Source organism: Phyllostomus hastatus, unplaced genomic scaffold (assembly GCF_019186645.2).
Source record: "Phyllostomus hastatus isolate PE091 unplaced genomic scaffold, TTU_PhHast_1.1 phas_scaffold_60, whole genome shotgun sequence".
NCBI lineage: Eukaryota > Metazoa > Chordata > Mammalia > Chiroptera > Phyllostomidae > Phyllostomus > Phyllostomus hastatus.
The window spans coordinates 12,094,156-12,110,111 of NW_025334038.1; the positions used below are offsets into that span (position 1 = coordinate 12,094,156).

Consider the following 15,956-nt stretch of genomic DNA (forward strand, 5'->3'; position numbering starts at 1 on the left):
CTATTAGGCAGGAAGACCAATCATAGCCATAGTCCATTACCCCAGTGGGGACAGAGGAAAATTCTTTTCTAGTCTTAGAACAGCTTTCAAACTACATCTTGTTAGTGCTGAATTTTAGGACTCTTACTGAGCAGTGGGTGGAAGCACTTAATCTTGGATTAGTATAATGTCGGATAGCTTGCTGTGTGGCTTTTTAAAACATTTTCAAATAAAGGAACAGGACTTGGGTTGGTGCAAAGGATGGGATGAATGTATATCTGAGAGGTAAAATTTTGTGTTCCACTGTTGGTTTTCCTTTTTGCGCTCTTCCCCTCTAGCATTGGACAATGAATGATCTTCGATTTCACCTGTTTTCCATTTTCAGATGAAGTCCTGTTTGTTCTTAATTGTGTAAATAAATTGTTGAACATTATAAAAGGATTAAAAATTGCCAATTGACCATTTCTGTAAATGAGGCTATGAATGGAGCGTTGGAAATGGAAAATACAAATTGGCTGGTTTGTTTTGGAGAACAGATGAAGTTAAACTGCCAAAAACATATAAAGTCTAGTACTGCCATAGTAGATATAATTATCTTCCATGAACTTTCCTTAAAAACTAGTTGCTTATACTAATCAAATTGTAAAGGAAACAGCTTTGTATTACTGCTGTTTTCATTTTTTGTCATTTTCTCTTTTCTTCCTCTTTTGTTATATCAGGGAACCTGTCAGAAAAAGAGTGCTGGAGAAACGGGGGGAAGAATTTAAAAAGGAGGGGAAGATATATAGATTGAGGACTCAAGATGATGGTGAAGATGAAAACAACACTTGGAATGGAAATTCTACACAACAAATGTAGTGTGACAAGTACATTATGTGCAATAATCATTGTTTCTCTTATGATTTAATTCAACTAAAATTCTACTGGAGAGAGGTGGGACTACTTTAAGTTTTCTAACCAATCTATAAAGTGTCTCTTCAATTGCTGCTTAGTGGGTTAAAGTTGTTTAACTCAGACAAGTCAAAAGATAAAATAATTCGCTGTTAGGTCCTTGCATATGGTAACTAACTGCTAGAAGCCTAAAAGAATCAAAAGATCTGCCACAACCTCCCTTTATCAGCTTTCTTATTGAGTATTTCATATACCCATTAGTTCTGTGTTCTCAGATGATAAGTTTTGTTTAGAGATGTTTTGCTCCAGAACTCCTAAGCCCACACAAAGTAACTGGTATGTCACTGAGTAATTTGACTCTTGAGTCAGAGCATTTTAACTAGCCAATCAGATGATAATTTATGTTTTCCCCCCTCCTTCCACTCATCAGCTGCAAGCAAAATCTTGTAGTTTTTAATCTTAAACACTGAATAAAAAAATCTTTTCAAAAAAATTGGAATGATCTTATTTTTGCTTTAAGTTTTGTTATCCTAGCATCTTTTTGTTTCACAGGGCTATGTTGAGGTCATATGTCTGAGCTTTGCATAATGTTACAGTTTTTGTTCTCATTAGATGCAGAAAAACAGCTAATATACAGCTAATCTTCTTACCTTTATACTGAAGTTTTGATGTCAATAATCACATTTCAAAGATCTGAAGTACTTGTAGTATAGGACAAGAAGAATGGAATAAAGACATGCCTTAATCTGACTTACATGCTACTTTCTCCTCCATGTTTTTGGTAGTGAAGTCCACTAAACTAATAATGTTTGAAAAAGGGGGTTAGCTTGACAGTTCCTCTTTTAACCTACTTTTAGGTGGAAAGATACTACTCTTGAGTGAACACATGAAAGGACTCTATATTTTCTAATGGGAGAGAAAGTTTTCTCATCAGACCTTCTTTTTATCACATATTGAAGTAACAATGACATTTTAAAATGGTAATAGTAATTGTTGGCAAGGAAACAATGAGACAAGCTACACAGGTGGTTGAAGTATTAACTGGTATAACCTTTTTGAAAAACATTATCAGAAACAAATATTTCATACTCTTTGATCCCATTATTTTTTTTAAGGAATAATCATAAATGCAGAAAAAGTTTAGATAGAAGATATCTAAAAAAGTTTAGATATAAGATAACATTCATTGTTATATTTATTTTACCTAATAACTAGAAAGTAACTGAATGCTTTGTGCAGAAATAACTTGATGAGGAGGAATGGTACAGTTTGACAATTCAATTTAATATATTTATAAATCAGGATATGAAGCTGTGGGTACAGTATGATCTTAGCTTTGTAAACACATTTTAAATTCAGACATTACTATGCATTAACATAATGCAAAGAAAAAAGAAAACACCAAACATTAATAGTGTTAAGAGTCGTTATATGTGATTTTAGCACCCTTATATGTTTTTTGCACCCTTAAATGTTTTCTCAGTTTTCTGCAATGGTCATATTACTTCCATAGTTTAAAAAGTAAGCTTGAAAAAAGAAAAATCCAGCAGTTATCCCATTTCAGTGAAGGTTTGTCATCTTTAAAAATACAGTGATAATGTGATTTAAAAACAAACAAATAAAACTTGTCAGATGGGTGTGACCCTACTAATAACTATTAAAAATATATCTGCAAAAACTTGTGGTACCTCAAGTCAGTTTGCCTTGAAAAAAATCAAATATAGATCTTAGAAAAATGTATGTAAAAGAATGGTTCACAATCTTTGATTAGGAGGATCCCTCCTCAGTTTTATATTTTAAAAAGTATATATGCTAAAGAAAAACTCAGAACAGTATAGGAGGCTATAAAATGAAAATGAAATCCCCATTTGCATCTTAACCTCCAGTTTTATTCCCCCAAAGTAACCATAATCTATTAACAGTTTCTTTTGTAATCTTCAGAAAATTTTTTATGTGTAATAAGCCAATATGTAACCTCTATATTTTAAATAAATGGGATCATATTATATATACTACTCTGCATCATGCTTTTTACTTACAGTCTTGAAGATCTTTCCCTGTCAGTACATAGCCATTTCATCTTATTAATGGCTGTATAGCGTTTTTCTTGATAAATGTACCCCAACTTACTATCCATTCTCTGGTGTCATTTATTGGTTATTATAGTGTTTTTGCTTTTCTACTACAAACATTGCTACAGTGAATGTCTTTGTGAAGGTATCTTTTTAGGTGTGAAAACATACTTCTAGGTTTGTATAACTTACTGAGTCAAAGGGTGTTTGCAATTTGGATTATAAAAAATGCTTCCAGATTACCTCCTCTTAAGGGTCTGTGAGTTTACACCCCCACCACATCCTTTGCCAGCATTGTATTATACCTTTTTATCTTTAGCAACATGATAGATGAAAAATTGTTTGCATTTTTATGCATGGTGTTGATGCATAAATGAAGTTGAGCATCTTTTAATATTATTGGTCATTTTTATGTACATCTGAGAACTACATTTGTACTTTGCCCGTTTTTATTTTGTGTTTTCCATCTTTTTCTTACTGATTTATAAGAATTCCATGTATATTAAGAAAATCAGCCTTTTGTCTACCATATGATGTAAGCATTTTCTGCCTGGTTATCTTATGATGCTTATATCGGTGGTAATTTTTGCCACAATATTTATGTGGTCATATTTGTCAGTGTTTTTCTTTATGGCCTCTGGGTCTTAAGCTTTGCTTATGCATACCTTTCCCACTTCAAAAAATAATTTAAAAAAATTCACAGTTCTGTTCTAGTATTCTCCTGGTTTTGTTTTTGTACATTTAAATCTGATATACCAGGAAGGCTCTGGCTTCTGTTCCCATGCCTGTGGCTGACATCCTTGAGATCTAACCTGTTTACCTACCACAATTTATGGAATAATCCATCTTTCCCACTGATTTAGCATGTCACTTTTGTCATGTACTCTGTTCCTCTATATCTAGGCTTTCTTTTCCTTTGTTGCTTTCTATTCTCTCCTTTGTCTGCTTCCAAACTATTGGATTGGCCAAAAAGTTCATTTAGATTTTTTTTTTGTATGATGGCTCTAGTAATGCTTAGTTGCTTTTAACTGCATTCAAAATTTTGTTAGCTGTATTGTGACAGCTGTTATATCAATGCTCATTTTTAAAAAATCAAAATTGGTGAATTTTTGTGCAGCCATTTTAATATCAAAGATGGAAGAATATATATAACATTTTTGGTATATTATGCTGTATTATTGCAAGCAAGGTGAAACATACAATGCAACTGAAATGCAAAGATTTATGCAGTGTGCAGAGAAGATGCTGTAACTAATCAAACATATCAAAAGAGGTTGGCAAAATTTCTTGGTGCTTTTGACATTTTGGCATAATAGTTCTTTTGTTGTGTGGCTGTTTTATGCATTGGAAGATGTTTAGCAGCACTCCTGGCCTCTACCCTGTAAAAGCCAGTAGCCAAGTCAAAATACTCAAATCAGTAAAGTTATTGGTGAAAATGAAAAATGTGTCTTTCATTTTACGGAAAAAAACTAAAGACTTTTTGGCCAACCCAATAATTTTTATAACTAGTTTTATAATGTTTTAATATGCTTCACTGTTGGGAACCGTCCTGCCTGCTTTCAGGAGCTGTAACCCCGCCAACATGCGAAAAGTCCCCGTAGCTAGGGGATCTTGGGACCATAAGCCACTAAGGAGTCAAAACTTATCCTCCTAGCAGGACACAACCTGTGTCCCCTTTACTTCACCCTGTCTGGCCCCTGGAGATGGCTGGATAGTCAATGACAGATAAGATTCCTCAAGAAAGGAACAACCTAAGACAGGCACAGTAGCAAATGGGGCCATCAGGGAAGGATTTAGGGGATTGTGGAGAAGGGACAAAAAACCGTCACCCCTCACCTTTGTCATAACCTGAGTCCTCATTCTATTTGTAAAAAGTTTCCTAATCTCTTAGCTGCCTTGCTTCCCCTGCCTGCTTCAGATCTGAAACAGTGCCAAAGAGGGGTGCAGCCCTGTACCAGAACCGGAGGTTCCCGATGTGGGGGGACGATCAGGCCTAAGAAAATTCCATAATGTCCTGTGAAACCTGCATTGCTAAGAATGCCCTCAATTTAAATGTTAAGGGTCCAAACACAAAATAAGTTTGTTTCCCAAGGTTTTATAGCCTATTGGTGTCACCCTGTCTACCAGACCCTGACTCAAAAGGAGCCCCCTGATCTCAGAAATATTGGCTGTGAGCCATACCTCCTTTCTTTGATATGCAAAGAAAGTTAAACCCAATCAAAGCCCATTGAGAGAGGGGCAAAATGCCTTTTTCCTCTGAAAGACTGGCCAGCATTCCTCCTCAAGCAGATCATGTCTTAATAGACTTATTCTCATCCATGGCAGCAGGAGGAGCTTTGCTGACGCAGTCCCCACCCCCCCCATCCCCGCCCCACACTTCGCTCCAATTTATCCTGGCTCTTACAAGCTTATTTAATGTGAAGCTTTATATTTTGACCATGTTCCCACCCCCCAAAAAAATGGTATGGAATTTTTTTACCGTCCAGTGGTGCACTCTCCCTGATCCTTGAGCCAGTTGCCTCATGGGTGTCCCTCGTGTGGGTTTTGTGTGCCTTTCTGTTGTAGTCAAGCCTTGATTGCTGTTGGCACATCATGGATAGGGTTGACCCTCAGGTTGACTGGTTGTCACTACTACAGATGAGATGTTATGTGATGGCTGATGCCACAGAAAAGGAGTCACTTGAGCAGAGCTCTGGTGCCAGCCAAGTCTGCCCTTCAGGTACGTCATTTATGGAGCTTATTGGGTGGTGCTCTGGTGTGGTCTGAAGCCAGCCAACAAAATGTGTTGGTTCTGGAGCTTCTTGGGAGGGACCCAGGGCAGGCCAAGGTGAACTGCCACTTGTGCTGGGCTTGGGGCTGCTTAGTTGAAGCTATGTTCTAAGCCAAGGCTGGCTGCTGCATGTGCTAGGCTTGGGAAAACCTGGTAGGAATCAACAGTGCAAATTGAAACCAGTTGTTGCTTGTGCTGGGCTTGGGACTGCTTAGCAAGAGCTATAAGGCACATTGGGGCCAGCCACTGTTTGGGGTTTGTGGACCCTTGAGAGATTTTGGGAAAGTCCACAGCATGAACTGAGGCAGGCTGCTTTTGTGGAAAAGCCACTGGAAGAGATTTGGTTGGGTGTGTGAATGGGGTGGGGCAAACCATGTTAGCCTTATTTAGAGAACACAGATTTGGTGCATCTCTGAGCCTGCAGGCTGGGTGAGAGGAACATTCAACAAGGAACAATGGAGCCTGCCAGCACCTGCATCTAGAGAAAGCTGTCCTGACCCTGCACCTCTTTAGCCCATTTTCTGAAGTTAGTTTAATTCATATGTACCTGGTACTTTATGAGCTGCTGCCCCTGTGCTGGAGCCCAAATCAAGTAAGTTTTTGTGTGAGTAAGCCTGTGCATGCTCACCCCCCTCCCAAGAGGAGCACCTAAGTCTCCAGCAGGCCTCCACCTTGCTAGGACATAATCCTAACTGGTTGTCACAGCCAGATATTATAGGGACCTCCTCTCCCTGGTGCCCTGGTTTGGGGAGACCTGTGTTGGTCTGGAACCCCTCATTCCTCAAGGGGACCTCTACAGCTAACATATCCCTCCCAATTCTCAATCACCACACAATTGGTGTGGGACCTGCCTGTTCCAAGTCTCCCCACTCCTACCAGTCTCCATGGTGTGACTTTTTTAAAGCCTCAGTTGTAGGACTTCTGTTCAGCTAGTCTTCAGATGGTTCTCCAGGTTGTTCTATAGTTTAGTTACAATTTTTTTGGCATCACCCTCTAACTTTTATTTATACTGTGACCTGTTGGGGTTTTTTTTTAAGTATATTTTATCGATTATGCTATTACAGTTGTCCCAATTTCTCCCCTTGGCCACCCACTGCCCGGTACCACTTTCCTACGGCTCCCTCCTTAGTTCATGCCCATGGGTCATGCATATAGGTTCTTTGGCTTCTCCGTTTCCTATACTATTCTTAACATCCCCCTGTCTATTTTGTGCCTACCAATTATGCTTAATCCCTGTATCTTTCCCCCCTTACACCCTTCCCCCTCCCCCTGATGACCAATCCTCCAAATCATCTCCATATCTATTATTCTGTTCCTGTTCTAGTTTGCTATGTTTTTGTTTTTTAGATTCAGTTGTTGGTAGTTGTGAATTTGTTGTCATTCTACTGTTCATAGTTTAGATCTTCTTTTTCTTAAATAAGTCCCTTTAACATTTTGCCCTGGCTGGTGTAATTCCGTGGATCGAGCATGGCCTGCGAACCAAAGGGTCACTAGTTTAATCCCTAGTCAGGGCACATGCCTGGGTTGTGGGCCAGGTCCCCAGTAGGAGCATGTGAGAGGCACCACACATTGATGTTTCTTTCCCTATCTCCCTCCCTTTCCCTCTATCTATAAAAAATAAATACAAAAAATTTCATATAATTAGGGCTTGGTGGTGATAAACTCCTTTAGTTTTACCTTATCTGGGAAACACTTTATCTGCCCTTCCATTCTAAATGGTAGCTTTGCTGGATAGAGTAATCTAGGTTGTAAGTCCTTGCTTTTCATCACTTTGAATACTTCTTTCCAGTCCCTTTTTGTCTGCAAAGTTTCTTTTGAGAAATCAGCTGACAGCATAATGGGAACTCCTTTGTAGGTAACTATCTGCTTTCTCTTGCTACTTTTAAGATTCTCTATTTTTAACCTTTGGCATTTTAATTATGATGTGTCTCCGTGTATTCCTCTTCGGTCCAACTTGTTTGAGACTATATGTTTCCTGGACTTGTATGTCTGTTTCCTTCAGCAAATTAAAGAAGTTTTCTTTTCTTTTTTTTTTCAAATAAGTTTTCAATTTCTTGCTCTTCCTCTTCTCCTTCTAGCACCCATGTGATCCTGATGTTGGCACTTTAGGAGATGTCCAAGTCTTCTTATTTTCTCATTCTCTCTGTCTCTCTCTGTCTTTCTCCCTCTCTCTGAATTCTTGTTTCTTCATTCTGTTCTGGTTGACTATTTATTTCTTCCTTATGTTCCAAATTGCTGATTTGAACCCTGGCTTCCTTCCCTTCACTGTTTGTTCCCTGTGGATTTTCCTTTATTTCACTTAGTTTAGCCTTCATTTCTTCCCTTATGCATTTGTCATACTCATTGAGTTCTCTGAGCATCCTGATAACCAGTGTTTTGAACACTGCATCTGACAAGTTGGCTCTCTCCATTCCATTTATTTCTTTTTCTGGGGTTTTGTTCTATTTTTTTCATTTGAGCTGTGTTTCTTTGTCTCCTCAGTTTGGCAGCCTCCCTGTGTTTGTTTCTGTGTATTAGGTAGAGCTGGTTTGACTCCCTATCTTAGCACACCTGTTAAGTTGTATGGAGGTGGAGCCTTAGGTATTTGCCAGGGTGGGGCAACCTGCTTCACCACTTTGTGGCTCTGTATGTGGGAGAGAGGTCAGAGAGTGGACAGTGCTGCTGCCTGGCTGCTGGAGGCTTGCATCGGTACTCTCCCCATTTCCAGTCACTTCCCCCACTTCCCCTATGCCACTGGTATCTTTCTAGCTGTTGCCTTGGTGTTGGTTCCCAGAGAGGTGGGTTTGCATATGTTCTAAGAATGTATGGGCTTTTTAAATGGACTTTCCTGAGAGATCGGCAGTTTCTTCTACCACCCCAACCCCCACAGGTTTTTATAACCAGAAGTTACGAGGCTTTATTTCCCATTGCTGGAACCGTGGGCTGCATGGTCTGGCCTGTGGCTGGGATCACTGGCTCCCCAGGTATCTTTCCCAATCTTTACCTACCACATATGAACCATGGGACTGCCCGTTCTGCTGGCTGCTGCCTCGCCACTGCCACACCATGTCCTCTCCACCCCAGCTGCCCATCTCCATCCCTCCGACCCGTGTAGATGAATGTGGCTGCTTTAAATCATTGATGGTTGAACTTCCATTCAGTTCGATTTTCTGGCATTTCTGGTGGTTTTTTTGTTTTGAGTTTAGTTGTGATCCTTATTATTGTGCAAGGAAGCGAAGCATGTCTACCTGTGCCTCCATCTTGACTGGAAGTCTATAGTTATAATTTTTTTGTGTGTGGTTATGGGAGGAGGTGAGCCCAGCATTTACTTATTCTGCTATCTTGACAAGAAGTCCTGAAACTTACTTAAATTTTTTTTTAATTTATTGATTTTAGAGAAAGGAAGTGGAGAGAAAAGAAACATCAATGTGTTGTTCCACCTGATTATGCCCTCATTGGTTGCTTCATGTATGTGCCCTAACTGGAAATCGACCCCTTGACCTTGGCACATTGGGACAATACTCTAACCAAGTAAGCTACCCAGCCAGGGCCCACTCTTTGTTTAAAAAAAAAAAAAAACTCACAGATATCTAGAAAGGACACATAGACCAAATAAGTTAAGTGTTTCTCACTCAGACGGTCTCATCAGCACATTGTAGGGGAAATTGATGAGGCCACATTAATTTCTGTGCTCCCACCACTACTCAGATATGTTTTGTGAACAAACACACAGAAGGGGCAGGTGTGCATTCTGGGCCCTGTCTCCAAAACGTGCTTGCTAGAGATGGTGAGACATGGTCCTTTGACCTCAAGAAGCTGATAGTAGGGTAATTTTCAATTCCAGTGTAATGTGGTCATAGGGGGTATTCACAAGCAAAGTCGAAGTAGTGTCTGCCTATGGGAATTCAGGGCAGCTTTCCCCAGGGGGAAAATACATATTTGAGCTGAGACTTAAAGCATTTTTCCGAAGAAAGGGCATCCTAGGCAGAAGCAATAGTATTTGCAAAGACACAGAGGAGCGTGGAATAGTCAAGGGCTTAGATGCAGTTTAGATTGAGAGAGGAACAAGGGAAACAGGCTAAGTGAACCAAGGTAAGATCGCATGGGCCTTGAAGGCCATACTTGGGTCCTTAAAACTCTGCCTGCAAGTGGCAGAGCAGGAAGGACATAAAAGGTGGCGGTGGTTGGAATAAACGATTCACAGGTCATCCCTTTGTTATGGTTTCTGTGCCCTGGGGAGTGTATATAAAAAGCAGAAAGCCTTGGTCTGGTGGGAAAGCTTAGATACCCCAAATGGCTTGTGTGGCTGTGTCACTTCTGTAGAACCTACTTTCTCAAGGAGAGTCATCCAGGGGATAGGACACAGTTAACAGTACTATTTTTATTTTCTAAGAAACAACACAAGGTACGGGCTGGGAGGGATCTGGGAGAGGGCAGAGGATGATATTGCAGTCCATGTATGCAGTGGAGTTCATTTCACCAAAAAAAGGTTCCTATGCTTTTTGCTCCTGTTTCTATCTTTAAAATCTCTTAAACTTGAAACTGCTCAGTTAAGTTAAATCAAGTGGCTCACAAAAGCACTAGATGAGTTCAGTATCTGCACATTTCCACAACAGCCAGTTGCAGGGTCTTTTAATGCCCAAATGAATTCCTGCTACTGGGGCAAGGTTCAGATACTTCTATTTTAATCAGGGACCTGAAATCCTTTAAGATTAGACTCTCACACTACAGAAAGGCTTTATGAAGAAGCTTGGTATGGGAAGAATATAAAATCCTGAGGAGTTTTGTGGGTGGCAAAGGCATACAAAGAAACCTGGGTTATTTTGCAGAACTGGAGGAGGTGTTAACTTGTGGTCAGAATGAGGAAATGGGGCTCAATTCCTGTGGGTCTGGTTGTGTTCTTCCTTGCCTGGAGTGCTTGCAGTGCTTGTACAACAGCAATCCCACACCACAGGCTCCCAGAAGCACAAGAGAAAACAGTGTGTACAAAGCTGTCTGGGCTTCTGTCGTGCCTAGTGCTAGCCCCAGGAACTGAACTTCTTCTCTGCTGGGGCTGATGGTGGGTCCAGCATCTAGGAAAAGACAACAGAATGCAGTTTCCACACTAGTGCAGACGTGGTTATGGGACCTATGTTAACCTACAGTAAGTCCCAGCTAGATCCTTGGAACAGAGAGGTTGTATACAGGCACCCAGAGTGAGCATTTCGCTGAGATGTGTATCCCTTTTACTGAATTATGAGCCTCTGAATGAAGTTAAGTAGTTTTAGTTCTTAAACATCTCTATCAGCAATTAGAATGTAATTTAAATGGGATGACTGTCTCTTACGTTTGTATAGTACATATTTTTTCGGTCACTCAACAAATGTTGGGCATCTTACATTATGCCAGGCACTGTTTTTTCAGTTGTTACATTTGATCCTCACATCAGCCCAGAACATTTGCCTGGTTTCTTGCTCAACGTCACACAGCAGGCTAGTGCTCGGTGGGACAAAACTAGACCAGCTATTCCCAGACCGGGGCCTAGTTTGTAAGTGTAGCATTAACCCTGTTAGTTGTTCTGTCCCATCCTAAGAACACTAAAAAAAATAATATCTGTTGAATGAATGAGGGAATGGAGAGGCTGAGAGGAAGGGAACAAACTAGAAGAAATTACTGAAAACGGCTCCTCTCACCTCTCACCCTCTGCTTTAGTCCACCCCAGAGCTACAGCTCACCGTGTGGCTGGAGACAAGGGTGTGGGCCTGCGGCCGGGTCCGGGAAGCCATTGCACCGGGTTACAGAGGCGTAGAACTTGGCTGACGCTTTGGGAATCCTTGGCAGAGAAGGGTCAGTATAGTTCACAAAATGTAGGCCAAACCTCTCCGAGAAGCCCGTGGCCCACTCAAAGTTGTCTATCACACTCCAAACAGTGTATCCTCGGAGGTCCACCTTATCCTGCACAGCTGTCCAAACAGAAGCCCCGGCATGAGTTTCCTGTGTACGACCTCTTCCCACCAGGCCCACTGAGGCCCTGCCTGCCCGGGTGCTCCCCCAGTTCCCACCTGCAGGTCAAGGGGAGCTTTTTAGCTTTTTGAGAAACCTGCCCATCCATTGCATGCAGCATTTGGTATCTGGCTGTCTGCGGATGGAGCTGTAGCACCATCAGCATCTTCCTAGAAAGGCCCTTTCAGGGAGTCAGAAACATGGGCAGACCAGTGCTCCCTTTTACAGACAGTAAATGGCCCTTGGAAAAGATTGGAGCTGGAAGGGGATTTCCTAATTGTTTTCACTGCTGCATTGCTCATCCTCTTTTACCAGCATTACCATCTCATCCCCAGTTCCACTGAGCTGAGGATCTTAGACTTTTGCTTGGGGAGCAAAAGGCCCTGCAGACACCAACCCCGCCCAGCCCGCTCCTCCTGGCCCCTGCGCGCAAACTGTTCCCAGGAGGGCACTGCGGTTCGGGGGCAGGGGCTGTCAGTGAGGACCCAGGAGAACAAAGCCTGGTTTAGGCCAGGAACTCAGGTCTGGCTGCAATGGACAACTGGATTTGTCTGCTGAGCTTAAATTTAGGAAGGAAAAAACTCAGAGAACAGCTAAACCCAACAGGAGTCAGATGCCTCACCTTTCTTATTGTGGGGGTGCGTGGATTGAGTGCCACCTTAAGTGCAGACAGTGACAGATGTCGGCTCAGTGAAAGGGGTGCAGGTAGGGGGCGCAGGTAGAGGGATAGGCCTGCCATACCTTTGAGTGCCTCGTTGATGTAGCTGCGGAGGTAGTAGATCCGCGCAGTGTCGTTGAGGCTTACTTCCCCCCGTTGGGACACTCCATTCTCTGTTACGTAAATCGGGGGGTTGTTGTACTCCTCTTTTAACCAGTTCAGGATCCTCCGGAAGCCAAAAGGGGTCATCTTCAGCCAGGAGGAGCCAGAGTCTGGCCAAGAGGGATCTGGGATGGAGGCAACTCCCCTACCAGTTCAAACATGAGGTTAGTCTTGTTTTTTAAATCCCCAGAGGCCCTTTGCACTAAAGACAAAACAGGATTTGTATTAGGAAGAACCTTAGGTTTTGTCTAGACTTGAAAGTCATAAGTAAACCCAGGACAGTCACATTGCCTCACATTCTCTTTTCATAAGTTCTGGCTGCACTACTCAGTGCTGGTGTAACAGGAAAGCCACCTCAGCCACGTTCTAGCTTCCCACGTGTGCACTGGCACTGTCCAGCGTGGGGGCTGGCGCTCCTTGGGCTCGGTGTGGACGCACCTCACACTAGATGTGAAGGGGCACTGGGTTCCCTGGCCCCAGTCTCCAGCAGGGTGTGAGCTTCATGTCCTCAGAGAATGGGCTTCCCTGAGTCGCCTGCATCTGGTCAGTGCCACAGGCACCGAGCCATTTGTGCGATGACAGGGAGCAGTAGGCGGGGCCGCTTCAAGGGCCCAAGACCCTGCCTCTGTCTACAGTGAAAGATGGAAGGCAACAGCTTGTGCCGAAGGCACGCCTGCTGGGGGAGGCAGAGTAGCTCAAAGGTCTGCAGAGTCATACATTTCAAATAAAGACCAGTTATTTAGATAAGGAGTAAAAAAGCCCTTACTGTTGTTTTAACTGAAATACATCTGAAAAGTAAAACAAATTTGACAAAAAAGGAAAAGGTTTATCTCAAAAACATGATTTAAAGACTCCAAGCATGTCCATCTCAACGAGCAGCATCTTGGAATCCCGAGGCTGCACTACTACTGTCACGTGATGGGGTTTGATGAGGTATCTCAGGAGACGGGGCTCATCTACAAAACCCCAGGATGCACCAGGAGGTGGTTTTCTGAGGCCGTGCAACTTACTGTCTTTTCCAAAGATGTTCTAGGTGGCCCTGCTGGCCGTCTTACCTGTCTGCATCAAAGGAGGAGATCCCAGAGTCATAGTCGAGATTGTAGGCCAGGACGGTGGTGTAGTGATTGAACCCAAAGAAGTCATAGGTGCCTTTGATCCTCCTCTTCTCACTCTCCGTGAACTCCGGGAGCCTGGGCGGAAGGAGCCATTGAGGGTGTGGGGCTTCGGGCAGGGTCACGCTTTGGGAGGAGAATGTCCTGGGGCAGAGTTGGGAGCTGGGTAAACCACAGGTGACTAGGGTGCAGCTGGCCGGGAGCAAGGAAAGGCCCTTTCCGCTGTTGCTGGAAAGTGCCTGAGGCTCCTTCTACCAGTCCACAAACCTCACCTCCCTCTGTTGTTACAAGGCCCTCTCTCACTTCCTATTGGCAAAACTGAGGCAGGAGACAGCATAGGAAGAACTCTGAGACTGCAATACTGTTACAGGTCAGCATCTAGCACCCTGGTTTCCAGGAAACACCTTTTACCAATTAGGTAGAATAAATAGTAAACTGAGACAGGGAGGAGAAAGGAGACATGTCTCATACGCTAACTCAGCAGTCCTGAGCCTGGTCTGATAATATCGCCAGGTGTTCCAACATCCCTATGTGAGCAAAAAAGAAGGGAAGTCCTTGAAATTCTATGTAACGTTTCCACTCTCTGGGAACGAAAGCCTTGAAACTGTGCTTTCATTCCAAGGCCTGAATGTGGGAGAGGGTCCCCGGTGCCTGAAGAAGAGCCCATAAAACAACTTTGGTTAATTGTCTACCTCTGGTCACTATCTGTTTTACAAGGGAGTCCCTGATGCTTACAGAAGGAGCCCATAAATAACTTGGGTAACTGCCCCAACTTTAATTAACTGTCTCCTGTCAGGTATTTGTTTTACAACAAGATGAACAAATGGGGTCTGGAGCAAGATAAGGATTTGGGCTAACAGACCCCCACACACCTAAGTTTGGGTAGTCACATTCCCCCAGGAAAGCTGGCATCACATTTACCTACTAATCAATATGTAACATTTTCTCCTGTCCCACCAGCTATATAAGTCCTCAGAACAAAGGACTCTGGGGTTTGGGGTGCTCTTGACACTCTTGGCTCTAGGGCACCGGGCCTCAGGCTACCTGGGGGAGCAGTCTCAAGCCGCTCTTACTCTTGCCTCCCTGCTTTGCCCTGAAACTTTGCCTTTCACCCCCTACTCTACCCAGTCCTGTTCTCTTCCATGGGAACGGGCCACTAATAAACTGATTACATACTACTAGATTTGCTGATCTGTAATTCTTTACATGCGTCAGCAAGAAGAACCAGGTCTCTCGCATCAACCAAATGAAACTACAATTACTTTTTTATAAACCTCTCCTTCCAGACATACACACAACGCTTTTATTTCCTTCACAAATTAATATGCAGTGTCTGATAGTTACTATTTCAAAATCAAGAACACATCTGAGGTACAAATCTTAAGACTAAGCCTTAAAGCTGTAATATCTTATAATTTGTGTTTCCATGATCTGCCCTTTATAAATTACTCCGCTTTGTTGTGGTTTGTTTAGGCTGGCCTCTTTTTCCAAAGTTTACCCTTATTAGTAGGGGAAATATTTTTATGAATTACGTTTGTTGAACTTGAAAGATTTGAACTTTTCTGCTCACGTGACTTTACTGTTCTTTTTAAAAATAAACATCTGCTGGAGCTTTCTTCGAGTGCTCTGAGACTGCCCCATAACATCGGATTCGTGCGCACTTCTGTGCAGACTGACAGGCTCCTCCCAGCCTGACCTGGCTGCATGCGCCTTCCGACAGGGACACCTGGGGCTGCTAGTTTAGGGTTGCCTAGAGAGTCCCTGCTTAGGCATCTGATGCCCTCATCTTGACCTTCCTCCTACCATTAACCTGAGAGATCGAAACCTTCCTCTCCTGAGGCTTCTGAAACAGCTGGGAGAGCAGTAAAGCCCAGTCCCATCACGCCCCTCACTCCCCTGCACAGAGTCAGCAGTGGCTCCTGAGGGCCCACGAGGATGTCCAAGCTGAGTCCCTCTACCTGGCCTCCAGGCCCTTGGCCCCTCCCTGTCACCAGGCCAGTCCCCCTGTCCTCAGCTGCACATGCCCCACTCATTCCTTACCGCCGGGCCATGCTAGCACCCTTGCCCTGGGATGGAATGCCCCTGGTTCTCCCACGTGCTGTTCATTGTCAAGGCCCAGTGCAGCTTATGTCCTGCTTCGTCGTGAAGTCCCTTGGGTCCACCCAGCCTGCCATGGAGCAGGGAAGGTTACTTGCCTCCCAGCTGGTGTGTTGGCAACTTGGGGAACAAGACTTGGAAGCTTCCCTTTACGAGGCCTCTGCTGGGCCAGGCTGGGCCCTGACCTGACCCGGGCACTCAGCAAAGTTGTGTCGATTGGCTGGAGTGCATTGCTCGTGGGAGACCAGAGTCGG

At 43.3% G+C, this 15,956-nt stretch overlaps 2 protein-coding genes across 2 annotated transcripts in view; one reads left to right on the plus strand and one right to left on the minus strand.

Annotated features, from left to right (window-relative positions):
- Positions 1–2,874, plus strand: part of UBXN4 (UBX domain protein 4) — a 40,198-nt gene extending 37,324 nt beyond the window's left edge. The window contains exon 13 of the mRNA XM_045826120.1: positions 699–2,874. Within this exon, the coding sequence (XP_045682076.1) occupies positions 699–837 (139 nt within the window). The 3' untranslated portion in view covers positions 838–2,874. The remainder of the gene's footprint in view (positions 1–698) is intronic.
- Positions 2,875–10,111: 7,237 nt separating this feature from the next.
- Positions 10,112–15,956, minus strand: part of LCT (lactase) — a 51,371-nt gene continuing 45,526 nt past the window's right edge. Inside the window, exons 14-17 of the mRNA XM_045825841.1 lie at positions 13,549–13,683; positions 12,415–12,638; positions 11,406–11,633; positions 10,112–10,763 (exon numbers count right to left, since the gene is read on the minus strand). Of these exons, the coding sequence (XP_045681797.1) occupies positions 10,546–10,763; positions 11,406–11,633; positions 12,415–12,638; positions 13,549–13,683 (805 nt within the window). The 3' untranslated portion in view covers positions 10,112–10,545. The remainder of the gene's footprint in view (positions 10,764–11,405; positions 11,634–12,414; positions 12,639–13,548; positions 13,684–15,956) is intronic.